Source organism: Tachypleus tridentatus, chromosome 6 (assembly GCF_004210375.1).
Source record: "Tachypleus tridentatus isolate NWPU-2018 chromosome 6, ASM421037v1, whole genome shotgun sequence".
Classification (NCBI taxonomy): domain Eukaryota; kingdom Metazoa; phylum Arthropoda; class Merostomata; order Xiphosura; family Limulidae; genus Tachypleus; species Tachypleus tridentatus.
Genome location: NC_134830.1, coordinates 150368830 through 150384795, shown reverse-complemented (window position 1 = coordinate 150384795; position 15966 = coordinate 150368830). Strand labels below are relative to the sequence as shown.

Below are 15966 nucleotides of genomic sequence, written 5' to 3'. Positions count from 1 at the left end.
CTGGGACCGGAGCTAGAAGTCTCGTGAACGTTTTGAACACACATTGTAATGTGATTGGTAAAAAGATCTCTTCTCAGTCTGTTTAATTTCTTTTGGGTCTGAATAGAGTATTTCTTACCTAGCAATTTATACAACGAACACGTGTTTCTGAATTATCGTATGAAAGAAAGTGCGGCAACTGATATAGGAGACGAAACCGAGTTAGAGATGTGATAAAGAATTAGGGTTAGCTTCAGTTGAAAATACATTTATCGTCCTTAGTTTTCCGTTGCATATTGTATCGATAGCATTTTCTTGGTAACTCTGAAGCCACCATCTTAACTAGACGTGATAACTAAGTGTTTTTTTGGGAGCGAAGGGGGTAAGAAACTGATAAGCAGTATAACAAGCTTTTGGATTCAGTCACCCCCCCCCACATCGATAATGTGGAGAGAGTGGCTTATTATCGAACTTAACAATAGAAATATTGGTAGAATATTTTGCCAAAGTAACAGGACTGAATAGGCGAATTTAAGTTGTCTTCACGAATGAAATAGTATGGTTTTCTTGTGGTGATAACCAAGTGGATGTCTATATTTCAGGGTTAACATCTAACCAATTAAACTAATTAGACGTTATAAAAACTTAAGTAGTTGCCAGAGGTTTGTGCTAACCTTGATTACTAGCTGTAAAACATCAGACGACGCCATGTTTTTTCCGGTTCCATTCTTAAAAATTAATGAGGCATCTAGTGCTAAAATTTCCGACCGACTTGAAACTTTAGTTCACATGTGCGTATCTCCAGTTTACGGATCACCTAATTAGATGTCTCAGGAGAAGTGAATCACAAAATAACAAAATGTTACAACCAGTTTTGGCACAGGAAAAACTAAACGATCTCACGGGAGAGATTTTTTTGTCATTGAGAATAAAAAATGGTTGGTGAATGTCATGCGCTGTGATCTCTACTCGAAAAAATAGTTACGTTTAAAAAATGTAATGAAAAGCGACAGTAAATATTTCTTATTAGATGGTGTCGAATAAAAAAAAACTACCGGTAGTAATGCAAAGTATGGAAAAAATGGTGTCAAAAGAGATTTAAAAAAGGCAGACTTGTACATATAAATGTTGTTATTTTGTTACATTATAACTTTTCCAAACTTCTAATTATTATTGGTTACATCTTTTTATCTGTGTCACTGTTCCAAATGTGCCATTTTTTCCGTCTTCATTATTATTGTGATATTTTTAATGGTTCCTCTACCTCCAGATACCTGAGAGACCTCATGCTGTGACATTGAAATATACTTTCTAGAGGGTAATGTTAAAGTTACTGATGATTGTTTGGTGTTTCAAATGTTGACTGTTAAATTTATCGATGAATTGTTTTCATAGTCAGACATATATCTTTAAAGTTATCTATCCCTGCTACTCTGTTTTTTTGTTTGGAAAGCAACACCTGTTTTCATTCACTTCACTGGGTATGTTCACTCATCCAGATATTCAATTAAAGATCAAAACCTGTCTTTCACAATTTTCTTGTAAGTTTATCTCAAATATTCTTCCAATTATTCCATTGTGTGTAATGAGTGACAGTTATGCATCACGTAGTAACGGTTATATTCCCAAATTTCCCTTGCTTGGTTTCAGTCCCAAATCTCACAGTAACTGTTGTCGTCACAAAATTCCTTTGGTTGTCATCAGTCCTGCATCGTGAGGTAATGGCACTCTTTCTAAGACTTATCATTTAGAGACAGTCCTGTATCATGTGATAACCTATCAGTTTGTGACCTTTCACCTCATAATACACTTCCTTCCCATATTTTGTTTTCAGTGTTAGGCCTACTTTAAGGAGCTATGAACATCTAACTACGTTTTGTGTGTGTCTGTGTGTTAGAACCAATCTTGAGTAAAGTGATGTATAAGTATCCAACCAAATGACTTCTGCGTGCGGTGCTCTACTCATAATGTTGTTTTATGTATTTGTCCTGTGTCATTGACCCTCCTTATTGAGGAAGAAGAATGGTTAGTTGCTGCATGATGTAATCAAGGGTCAAGTACCATTATTTATTGTTTACTCCTGTGGTGTTATAGTGACCATTTTCTATCGAATCTGTTTCCCTAACAACTGTATACCGAGAGATGAGGTCTCTGTGTGGTGTATCACATAATGACTGTAAACCCCTCAATGGGTGCGGCCATGATGGCAATTGACAGATGTTTCACTGGCTAGGAGGAAATTCTACAAGGTAACATCGTTTCGTCTCTATACGCTAATGACAGTTGGCTTATCACTAATTGGATTTTTCTTGTAAGCGTACTTCCATTGAATATTCCAGTCTTCGATGTGCTCTTTTATATTTGCCTGTTGATAAACTAAGATTGATGAATGAAGACCTCTTTGAATAGAACTAAACTGAAAACTAACAGAGAAATTGTTCTTCATTCTTTATTTAACTGTCTTTTTGTTTAATAATGAAATTAACTCTAACCTCATCCTGTCACTTTTTTTATGTTATGGTAGGCAGGCATGGTCTAGTGATTTGCGTATCGAACTGAATCTAAGGATCCATGGTTTTCATCCCAGTGTTGCACAATCGAGCATCACTTTTTGAAGAAATGGTTGCTTTATAAGAGTGGTGTTGAATTCCATCTTCTCTCTAGAGTGTCAGTAGTAAACTGAGGACAGTGAACGCTGGCAGTTCTTTTCTAGACTTTACTCAGATATCTGAAACGAACATTTTGATGTGGGTTCTGGACATTTGTTACGTATTAGAGATGTATTATAATGACTTAAGTATTATTCTACATTATCCTGTTTTGATATCCATTGTATTTGATTCTGATTTTTTTTAATTGTAATTTTTCATTCTGTTGTATTTTCTATTTCTTCCTGTTTTTTGTGTCATCACGTGGCTACGACACGGAACTAGTTATAAATATTTATTTTATGATAATGCTGCTTAAAGTTTGCTAATAGATATTGAGTGAGAACATGGACTGCTTTGCAGAACTGCTCCCACGTGACATCCGTTGCAGCGGCTCGTGTCACGTACACAAAGAAACGAACAGTCAATGGTTGAACTTCTCGATGACTCATCTATAAACGGGAAGCGATCCTATTTTTGAGATTTCAGTGAAGCAGTTTTATGTTACAGCTGTTTTCGTAGAAAACTGTTGGTACAGGTGTTGCCGATACACACCACCTTGTGAAACTAGGTCTCACACACATCAATAAATACTCAAAGGTTTCGTATACATGTAGAAAAGTGGGTCTACGCAGGTGTTTTAAATCAACTACAAAATACGACTTGGAAGTCTTCCTGTGTCTTTGGAATACTGAACAATGGGCTATGTGTGTCATGCACACCACTGGTATGGAAACCGGGTTTCTAGCATCATAAGACCGTCAGAGGTACCGCTGGGGGGCGCACCGAATAGAACCAGATAATTCACTGATCAAAATTATTTTAAATTATTCTCTATCGTAAAATGTGAGTTGACTGGTTAGTTTTGTTTCGATTCCAAATGATAATTTAGATCAAAGTAAAGAAATATAAGTTACCTTTTCACACCAAGCCAACTACGGTTATCACCTTCACGTATATTTGATCTTTCTTCAAAACCGTCAAATATAAATTGTTACCCAATTTTGTTATCATAGGAATAACATCATAGTTTTTTCTTTAGGTTATTTAATATTAAGATTACTCATTAACGTCATAAACACTGTTAAATAAAAACTTCTGATTCGCCCACTAGCTGTACTATTTTTTTAACTTTATCCATGACTGTTTCGTTTCGAACCTTCCTTGTTTTTTAAAGCTAACCCCTTACAACAGCAGCTGTCAATGTCGTTGAATTACTGAGTGACTACTTACGAACACATGTATAAATAACGATTTATATATATATACTTATATATAAACTGTTTTTTGTAGAAAGGAATGACACAGAAAATGTCTTTCATAATACAATATTAACTAATAAAATAAGTTGGATTCTTCGTTCAGTGTAATTTGTTTTAAATGTCACGCCCTTTTTAATCCAGTTACTGTAGGTAAGACTGACATATTAACGTTTTGTAAGTAGTTCATGCTAAAAGTATAGGAACCTGTTACTCAGACCACTTAATGTTGAACCTTAAATCTGATTTTACCTCTTTCAGTAATGTATTACTTATTTATCACCAGAGGGAGTTGGTAGTATAAATTTTGTTGCCTTAAAACCCAAAGCATTTCACGTTGAAAGACAAACTCTCTCGACAGACATTATAGACACATTTGTCGAAATAGTAAACAATGCATATTTTATGTTGTTATTGGCTCATTCAAACGCTTTAGAACATTTACACACGTTAGATAATTTGTATAAAATAACTCGCCTAATTTGCTACCTGAGGTATTGATTTAAAGTTTAATTAAATATATGTATTGTATATTATAAGTTATAGCATTCTTAAACGCAACTAAAAGTATTTCGTCTGTGTTTGTTTCCTTTACATATTCATGTATAATGAATAAAGTTTGTATAATACATCAAAAACTTTCTGAGAAAGTTTACTTTCTTAGCTGATAACTGGACTGCTTTCACAAACGGCTGGTTACGTGGTTGTAAGCAAGCACAAAGCTACGCAGTGGGCTATCTGTACTCTGCCTAGCACGGGTATCGAAACACGGTTTCTAGGGTTGTATGTTCGCGGTCAAATCGCTGTGCCATTGGGGGGGGGCCTCATGAACAGAAATTGTTCGAAACTTTAATTTAACAGTAATTTCATAATCAAACTGTTTTGAACTGTTATGTAGGTGTCCATCAGTAGGTTTCGTAGTGCCCGAGGATGTTAGGCTCCATCAGTAGGTTTCGTAGTGCCCGAGGATGTTAGGCTCCATCAGTAGGTTTTGTAGTGCCCGAGGATGTTAGGCTGCTAATAGAAATGCTTTACTGGTAGTAATTAAAGTGTTAAACCATTAGATTTCAAGACCTCAATTCTTGAAATTGATAAGTTTGAGGTATCACAGAAAATTTCAATATCGACTTAAAGAGTACCTTACAGCCCTGGAGAACAGCTCTGTTTATGGCAAAGAAAAGGTGTTTTTAACATGTGATATTATTAGTTAAAAGCATATTAGCAGTTAGCTTGTCGAATTACTCAACTGGTTAGAAGAGTGATACAGGGAAGCCCAATTTTTTTTTCTATTTTTAAAATGTAATAATTAAATAACTAAAGAGATAAAACCAAATGGTTTTCAATATTTTGTATCCCAACTCAAACAGTTGTTATGGTTTTCATTCCAGCCTGCAGTGCTACCCCGTAAAACGGGAAACATCAAAGAAAAGGCTTAATGAATCATTTGGCTTGCAGGGTGGACCAATTCTGTCGCCTCCATGTTTGTCAGATATTTCTCCACTTGACTTTTTTTTCTTCGGAGGTATGTTAAGGACATCTTGTATTGCACATCTGTAGCAAAAATTAGGGAGGTGAAGACCAGAATAACGGATGCCATAGCCACTGTAATTATGGACGTGTTGCAGCTAACATGGACTGAAATATAGTATCAGTTAGATGTGCTGAGAGTCAGTAACGGTGCACAACTATAAGTCTACTGATAAAACTGTTTGAGTTGGGCGAGAAGATGTTGGAAACTGCACGGCTGTATTTCCTTAGTTAGTTAATAATTAAATATTAAAATGGTTATATACTTTTGGACTATTCATTAAGTTCTCGTCTCCTCATCGAACGAATTCAAGTACCAGGAGCTGCAGATGACGACATCTCCTGGAATATCACACGTAATTGGCAACTCATCTCGTGAGAGAATAAAACAGTCTTTTCCTGCCGGAAGTAGACTAAGTTGGCTGTTTCATCCTGTGGCTAAAAATTAAATTATAATTGTATTTCTGCGAGTTTAATGTGGTAAAGAAATAAAGATTCGTCTGGACATCAAGTCATAGTAATTAATTTATATTCAGTATTGTATTAATAAATATCAAATTTTAGGCTTAAAAAATGATTTAAAATGAATGTTTATAATACAATTATAGCTTTGATATTATTTCCAAGATACATAAAGTTTGTTTTACTGTTCTTAAGCACAAAGCTACACAGTGTGCTATCTTTTTCGCTTAACCCGCCACGGGCATCGAAACTCAATTTTGTAGACTTTTAAGTCCGCAGACTCATCGCTATGCTGCTGGAGGGCGATACGAAAACTACACTGTCCTCCGTCCCCTTCATTAGAAGAGAGGTAAGTTTAAAAGCCTCTAACGTTAACATTTGAGATTCGATCCATACACGAGCCATGCACAGATAGTTCAGTGTGTGACTTTCTTAACAGTAAACAAAAATCAAAGTATCGTGTCTAACTGAGTACCAGAGATAACTTGCATATGTTTTCATTAGCTTAAATACATCTTGTTTGTCTTCCTCTAGAGTTTCCTTCGGTAGTTCGAAGGGATCTATGGTTGAAACACTCATCTATGACCACCAGGATGACCTAATGGAATTTCCCATGTACATCGTTCCTCTAGCGGTTAACGGGTGAGTCATTTACTAAAACCAGTTAATACAGTTTTTTAAAGATACTTCTGTGTAGAAACAGTGTGGTTACAGAGCTGAAACTAAAGGATTCTCCACTCTTATCCTTTGGCTAAATAAAATGTATTGCTTGTATTATTTTTATTACGAGATCACTTAACGTAAACTATACGTGTGTATTTTTAAAACTTGTATATTAAAATAATAATGTTTCTAAAACTACCATTATAACATGTGTTTCAAGATCTTAGAGGATCATGACCAGTAAGTGAAGAGTTTTCTGCAACTGTGTCTCTTCTGAATCACTATATGAGGACTAATTTGTTGAAAAGTAGAGACGTTTTATAAAAAAAAAACGTGACCTAACAATGACAACTGTTCACAATACTGTTTTCATCTGTAAATGAACATCCTGGATGTGTCTACATACAGCTTTGGTTTGTTTTCACATTGCTACTCTCCTTCATGAATGAACATCCTGGATGTGACTACACACAGCTGTTGGTTTGTTTTCACATTGCTACTCTCCTTCATAAATGAACATCCTGGATGTGTCTACATACAGCTGTTGGTTTGTTTTCACATTGCTACTCTCCTTCATGAATGAACATCCTGGATGTGACTACATACAGCTGTTGGTTTGTTTTCACATTGCTACTCTCCTTCATGAATGAACATCCTGGATGTGACTACATACAGCTGTTGGTTTGTTTTCACATTGCTACTCTCCTTCATGAAGGAACATCCTGGATGTGACTACATACAGCTGTTGGTTTGTTTTCACATTGCTACTCTCCTTCATGAATGAACATCCTGGATGTGTCTACATAAAGCTATTGGATTGTTTTCACAATGCTACTCTCCTTCATGAATGAACATCCTGGATGTGACTACATACAGCTGTTGGTTTGTTTTCACAATGCCACTCTCCTTCATAAATGAACATCCTGGATGTGATTACATACATCTGTTGGTTTGTTTTCACAATGCTACTCTCCTTCATAAATGAACATCCTTGATGTGACTACATACAGCTGTTGGTTTGTTTTCACAATGCTACTCTCCTTCATGAATGAACATCCTGGATGTGTCTACATACAGCTGTTGGTTTGTTTTCACAATGCTACTCTCCTTCATAAATGAACATCCTGGATGTGTCTACATACAGTTGTTGGTTTGTTTTCACAATGCCACTCTCCTTCATAAATGAACATCCTGGATGTGTCTACATACAGCTGTTGGTTTGTTTTCACAATGCTACTCTCCTTCATAAATGAACATCCTGGATGTGTCTACATACAGCTGTTGGTTTGTTTTCACAATGCTACTCTCCTTCATAAATGAACATCCTGGATGTGATTACATACATCTGTTGGTTTGTTTTCACAATGCTACTCTCCTTCATGAATGAACATCCTGGATGTGTCTACATACAGCTGTTGGTTTGTTTTCACATTGCTACTCTCCTTCATGAATGAACATCCTGGATGTGACTACACACAGCTGTTGGTTTGTTTTCACAGTGCTACTCTCCTTCATAAATGAACATCCTGGATGTGTCTACATACAGCTGTTGGTTTGTTTTCACAGTGCTACTCTCCTTCATAAATGAACATCCTGGATGTGTCTACATACAGCTGTTGGTTTGTTTTCACAATGCTACTCTCCTTCATAAATGAACATCCTGGATGTGTCTACATACAGCTGTTGGTTTGTTTTCACAATGCTACTCTCCTTCATAAATGAACATCCTGGATGTGATTACATACAGCTGTTGGTTTGTTTTCACAATGCCACTCTCCTTCATAAATGAACATCCTGGATGTGTCTACATACAGCTGTTGGTTTGTTTTCACATTGCTACTCTCCTTCATGAATGAACATCCTGGATGTGACTACACACAGCTGTTGGTTTGTTTTCACAATGCTACTCTTCTTCATAAATGAACATCCTGGATGTGTCTACATACAGCTGTTGGTTTGTTTTCACAATGCCACTCTCCTTCATAAATGAACATCCTGGATGTGTCTATATACAGCTGTTGGTTTGTTTTCACAATGCTACTCTCCTTCATAAATGAACATCCTGGATGTGTCTACATACAGCTGTTGGTTTGTTTTCACAATGCTACTCTCCTTCATAAATGAACATCCTGGATGTGATTACATACAGCTGTTGGTTTGTTTTCACAATGCCACTCTCCTTCATAAATGAACATCCTGGATGTGTCTACATACAGCTGTTGGTTTGTTTTCACATTGCTACTCTCCTTCATGAATGAACATCCTGGATGTGACTACACACAGCTGTTGGTTTGTTTTCACAATGCCACTCTCCTTCATAAATGAACATCCTGGATGTGTCTATATACAGCTGTTGGTTTGTTTTCACAATGCTACTCTCCTTCATAAATGAACATCCTGGATGTGTCTACATACAGCTGTTGGTTTAAACATTACACGGTAATTGTGGTACATAAAAGTAATAAAAAGGTAAAATATGATCTCTAATTGGATAAATAAAAATATTTAAAGACTCAATGTTTCTATCGGGAAGAGTGAGATAGTATAACTCGTCCATAACATGCAGAAGCAGGTATGACGTCAAAGTACATGATGACGTCAGGTTCCATGAACGCAGGCTTATCTTACACCACAAAGATAAAATGATAGCTCTAGAAAGCGCATTTTGTTTGTAATATACGACACTTTAAGATCGGAAAGGAAACAGAGTATGTATCGTGCGTATCGAAATAAAACTATAGAATCAGACTGTGGCTTTCACTGAGAATACATTGTCTAACAAAGAAAATTGTAACAATATTATTAAACTACATGAAACATTGTATTTTCTAGGTGCGTGTGTGGGATATGTATATATAGTTATTACTATAAAAATGTAAGTTGGGATTATTACGTTTACAATATGTATATACCAACAAAAACACTTTGATGGTTTCGATAAAGAAAGATACGGTCGTCATGACAACGAATTGAGAGAGCAATCCACTAACCAATGTTTTGTTAATGATGAGGCTGTTGTTATGAGAACCGCCGGGACTCAGGAGAGTAGCAAGGCGCACGTGAGAGATGAACGTGGGGAGGGAAACAAAGGAAGTGACAAGTAACGCTTTGAATGAGGGCCGCGTCTCACAAGGCACGCTTTTTCGTTTCACACGTATAATATATATATATATATTGTCCTAATAGCAAAGCGTACCCTCTCGCCAGTAACGTTTGACAACATTACTTGCACGTGCTAGTGACAAAGCACGTGCCTCACTGCAGTGCATGTCCGCCGCATCCAGATGTTCCATACATGTTGCTCGGAAACGGTTGCCGTGGTTGAAAAGGCATCCTTATAAAGACGAGTCCCTTTTCGTGGGGAATAATACTATTGCATTACGATGCGATTCGTCTTAACAATAGCTAGATCATGGTACAGTTAGGAGATTAAAAATGTCCCTGGTGGTCAGTGAAGCGCTGACCCTGTTGGCTTATACCCAACACAAAAGCAAATTCTCCTTTCCTCGCTCTCTGCGGCATGCGCCAGGGGATATTCTGTTTCAAACACGGCTAATTTGTATACGGTATTTTCCGTGAGATTTGTTCGTCATGTTTATGTGTTAATAAATTATAACCCTCGTAGTCTGTCGTATATCATACATGCAGTGTAAAGATATTGCTGAGTTAACGGGCAGATAGCGAGTTCAGCAAATCCTAGTAAATCAGTTTCACGTATACATAATACATATATATATTTGTCTTGTAAAGATCCTTATCTCAAATGTCTCTCTGACTTGAAGAAACATAAAATTAAAAACCATCAACAGGGAATAAGTTCAGGATTAGGCTTAGGTTTACGTAACAAAAAAATTCCGATATTTGTAGGAAACAAAAAAGCTGTGAGGAGTGTTAAATTATGTTCAAAAATTCTGATTACTGACGTAAAGCCTAATTAAAAGATTACTACAGTCGGTTGTTTTTATAAGTTATTTGAGTTACACGTGTGCAAAATTATACAAAGGCACGTGTAAAAATTACTACCTAAAAATAAAAATAGCGAAGTTAATTAGATTATAGAACGATCTTATTTCTGTTTAAAGTACATTTTGAAAGGCAGGTTTAGAATGGTTAACACTTATTTGTACTTATTTCGTTGTGTAACAATAATAAAGTTTGTAGAGACTAGAACCCTGAATTAAAGACAGCTAGTTCATGTATAATGCACCAAAAGTTTGTAGATCAGGCATGGCCAGGTGGTTAGGGTGCTCGACACGTGATCTGAAGGTCGTGGGTTTGAATCCCCGTCATGCCAAACATGCTTTCCCTTTGAGCCGTGGGGACGATATAAATCTACGGTCAATCCCACTATTCGTTGGTAAAAGAGTAGCCCAAGAATTGGCGGTGGGAGGTGATGACTAGCTACCTTTCCTTCAGTTTTACACTGGTAAATTAGGGACGGCTAGCGCAGATAGCCCTCATGTAAACATACACAAACACGATCTATTTAGGCCAAGTGTTATTCAAATCAACGCTGGACTTAAACATTTGTGTAGCGATAATGTTGTACGATTGGTTAACTGGATCTTTATTACGTGACGTATCTATCTTGTATTGTATGTTAAGTTGATACGAGTCTTTTAAAATAAGATTTAATATAAGATATCTATATTGTATTGTATTTTAAGTTGATACGAGTCTTTTAAAATAAGATTTAATATAAGATATCTATATTGTATTGTATTTTAAGTTGATACGAGTCTTTTAAAATAAGATTTAATATAAGATATCTATATTGTATTGTATTTTAAGTTGATACGAGTCTTTTAAAATAAGATTTAATATAAGATATCTATATTGTATTGTATTTTAAGTTGATACGAGTCTTTTAAAATAAGATTTCAATTCGAATGTGTTTGTGTACGTAATAATCGTAATGTCAAACTTTCGATTTTATTTAAATACCCGTATACGTCACACAATGACAAGATGCAGGTCTCTTATACAACAGTATGTCTGCGGACGACTTACGACGCTATAATCCGGGTATCGATACCTATGGTGAGCAGAGTACAGAAAGCCCATTGTGCTTAATGACAAACAAACTCGCATGGTGATGGTGTCAGAATTATTCATATGGTATCAGTTGGAACTACTTTGTCAGAAAATTTGTTTGGTGTCAGTCTCTCACGTGGTGCTGGTGCATTATGTTATATTTATTATATTCTGATGACGTTTCATCCACATGTGTTTCTAGTTTAGTTACAAAAGTTACTAAACATTACTTACAAATCGACTGTTATTCAACGACACTTCACTCAATGCAACGTCGGGTAGATTTTTCGGCAATGACGTTTCGAAGGTGGAAGAGGTCAAGGACTTAACCAGTGGACATTAAACCGGTCCCGTATCAAGCATTAGCTTCTATATGAAGACCTTGTGAACGAGGTGGTTGAAGACACGATTCGATTAAAACCTAACTTTACAGTGCGGGGTACCGAAGTAGTTCGAATATTAAATTATACCTTACTGGCATCCAAATAGGATTGTGAGATCATGTACTCTTTATACATTTATATTTTCGTTTTGTAATTTTCGTGATGAAGGTATAGTGTCTTCTATGCTAGAAAAAAATTTACAAATATTAAACCTTGTGACGATTTCTGAAGCGAATCGAAATATAGCTCCAGTAAAAACTGGATCCGCGATGTCTGATTGGAGTAACTTTATTTTTTGTTTTTAGTTGAATTTCGTATAAATCTGCTCGAGGGCTATCTGCGTTAGCCGTCTCAAATTTTGAAGTAATTGATTAGAGGGAAAGAAAGAATTCAACATTATCCCTCATCATCTCTTGGGCTACTCTTTAACAACGAATAGTGGGATTGATCGTACATTGTAGCATCGCTGTGATAAAGAGTCGCAGATTCCAAGTCATGTGTCCTAACACTGGTCCTTTTATTAAAGTATTTTCTGAGTTTGATTGTGTATATATAATTATGACTATTAAACGTCTTTCACTACAAGAGGATAGCTTGTCTTCCAGAATTTACAGTATAATTCCACATGAAAGTTAAAGAAAACCAATATCTTATGGATAATATTTAACAAACAGGATGACGTAGCTTCACGGATTGTTATCATTAGTTTCAGAGAAAAACGATAAAGCTCTCTTACCTGCATTACAATCTAGTGTATTAGAGAAAACAATTTCACAGGGGCTGATATTTGCAGTATTCACCGAACACTTTATAACAATTTTCAACGCTCAAGTCAGGGGTTCGATTCCCCTTGGTAGACACAGCAGATAGCACGATGTGGCTTTGCTAAAAGAAAACTCGCACACATACAGCGAATTAACAACAACGTCACACAATTATACTCTCCTGTAAAGTGTTTCCTTCTGTACCGAGTGTCACGGGTGAAGATAGCTAACCAATTTATAATAACTAATTCGACATTCACTTGAAGCTCATGGACGTAGTTAATTTACTTGTAACGAGAAAATTCCTGGAGAGTTTATTCGATCATTTCGTTTCCACATGATATAATAATATAACTTAATAAAGTGTTTGTGTGGCGAAGTTAACGGAGATGTTGATTTCATGGTGCATTTGACATTTATAACGAGTAGATTTCTTGTACTTTGATGTTTTACTTCATGACTGGCTTGTAATTAGCTCTCAACTGTCACGTGGAGATAAGTCACAGCTGTTATAGCTTCGTAAAGTCTTACAGAATGAATTTCGTTCATATTTTGTAGCCTGAAGGTCGTCGGTCTATGAAGGTATTAATTACTCGCTGTAGACGAAGGCAAAATTTAGTAATGACGTGTTATTAGTATGAAAATAACACAGGAATGTCCTCTCCAATCATGTACATTTGTGTTAATAACACAGGACTGTGCTCGCCAACTGTGTACATTTGTGTTAATAACACAGGACTGTGCTCGACAACTGTGTACATTTGTGTTAATAACACAGGACTGTGCTCGACAACTGTGTACATGTGTTAATAACATAGGACCGTGCTCGACAACTGTGTACATGTGTTAATAACATAGGACCGTGCTCGACAACTGTGTACATGTGTTAATAACATAGGACCGTGCTCGCCAACTGTGTACATTTGTGTTAATAACACAGGACCGTGCTCGCCAACTGTGTACATTTGTGTTAATAACACAGGACCGTGCTCGCCAACTGTGTACATTTGTGTTAATAACACAGGACTGTGCTCGCCAACTGTGTACATTTGTGTTAATAACACAGGACTGTGCTCGACAACTGTGTACATTTGTGTTAATAACACAGGACCGTGCTCGACAACTGTGTACATGTGTTAATAACATAGGACCGTGCTCGACAACTGTGTACATTTGTGTTAATAACACAGGACCGTGCTCGCCAACTGTGTACATTTGTGTTAATAACACAGGACCGTGCTCGCCAACTGTGTACATTTGTGTTAATAACACAGGACCGTGCTCGCCAACTGTGTACATTTGTGTTAATAACACAGGACTGTGCTCGCCAACTGTGTACATTTGTGTTAATAACACAGGACTGTGCTCGCCAACTGTGTACATTTGTGTTAATAACACAGGACTGTGCTCGCCAACTGTGTACATTTGTGTTAATAACACAGGACCGTGCTCGCCAACTGTGTACATTTGTGTTAATAACACAGGACTGTGCTCGCCAACTGTGTACATTTGTGTTAATAACACAGGACTGTGCTCGCCAACTGTGTACATTTGTGTTAATAACACAGGACTGTGCTCGCCAACTGTGTACATTTGTGTTAATAACACAGGACTGTGCTCGCCAACTGTGTACATTTGTGTTAATAACACAGGACTGTGCTCGCCAACTGTGTACATTTGTGTTAATAACACAGGACTGTGCTCGCCAACTGTGTACATTTGTGTTAATAACACAGGACTGTGCTCGCCAACTGTGTACATTTGTGCTAATAACACAGGACCGTGCTCGACAACTGTGTACATTTGTGCTAATAACACAGGACCGTGCTCGACAACTGTGTACATTTGTGCTAATAACACAGGACCGTGCTCGACAACTGTGTACATTTGTGCTAATAACACAGGACCGTGCTCGACAACTGTGTACATTTGTGCTAATAACACAGGACCGTGCTCGACAACTGTGTACATTTGTGCTAATAACACAGGACCGTGCTCGACAACTGTGTACATTTGTGCTAATAACACAGGACCGTGCTCGACAACTGTGTACATTTGTGCTAATAACACAGGACCGTGCTCGACAACTGTGTACATTTGTGCTAATAACACAGGACCGTGCTCGACAACTGTGTACATTTGTGCTAATAACACAGGACCGTGCTCGACAACTGTGTACATTTGTGCTAATAACACAGGACCGTGCTCGACAACTGTGTACATTTGTGCTAATAACACAGGACCGTGCTCGACAACTGTGTACATTTGTGCTAATAACACAGGACCGTGCTCGACAACTGTGTACATTTGTGCTAATAACACAGGACCGTGCTCGACAACTGTGTACATTTGTGCTAATAACACAGGACCGTGCTCGACAACTGTGTACATTTGTGCTAATAACACAGGACCGTGCTCGACAACTGTGTACATTTGTGCTAATAACACAGGACCGTGCTCGACAACTGTGTACATTTGTGCTAATAACACAGGACCGTGCTCGACAACTGTGTACATTTGTGCTAATAACACAGGACCGTGCTCGACAACTGTGTACATTTGTGCTAATAACACAGGACCGTGCTCGACAACTGTGTACATTTGTGCTAATAACACAGGACCGTGCTCGACAACTGTGTACATTTGTGCTAATAACACAGGACCGTGCTCGACAACTGTGTACATTTGTGCTAATAACACAGGACCGTGCTCGACAACTGTGTACATTTGTGCTAATAACACAGGACCGTGCTCGACAACTGTGTACATTTGTGCTAATAACACAGGACCGTGCTCGACAACTGTGTACATTTGTGCTAATAACACAGGACCGTGCTCGACAACTGTGTACATTTGTGCTAATAACACAGGACCGTGCTCGACAACTGTGTACATTTGTGCTAATAACACAGGACCGTGCTCGACAACTGTGTACATTTGTGCTAATAACACAGGACCGTGCTCGACAACTGTGTACATTTGTGCTAATAACACAGGACCGTGCTCGACAACTGTGTACATTTGTGCTAATAACACAGGACCGTGCTCGACAACTGTGTACATTTGTGCTAATAACACAGGACCGTGCTCGACAACTGTGTACATTTGTGCTAATAACACAGGACCGTGCTCGACAACTGTGTACATTTGTGCTAATAACACAGGACCGTGCTCGACAACTGTGTACATTTGTGCTAATAACACAGGACCGTGCTCGACAACTGTGTACATTTGTGCTAATAACACA

General features: G+C 37.4%; 1 protein-coding gene across 2 annotated transcripts in view; it reads left to right on the top strand.

The window, feature by feature from the left end:
- LOC143254028 (uncharacterized) overlaps nt 1-15966 on the top strand; it is a 112987-nt gene that overhangs the window by 29083 nt on the left and 67938 nt on the right. The window contains exon 2 of one of the 2 annotated variants that reach the window (XM_076508744.1): nt 6410-6517. The exons of the other annotated variant lie outside the window; for it this stretch is intronic. Coding sequence (XP_076364859.1) covers nt 6410-6517 — 108 coding nt within the window. The remainder of the gene's footprint in view (nt 1-6409; nt 6518-15966) is intronic. 2 annotated transcript variants of the gene reach the window in all.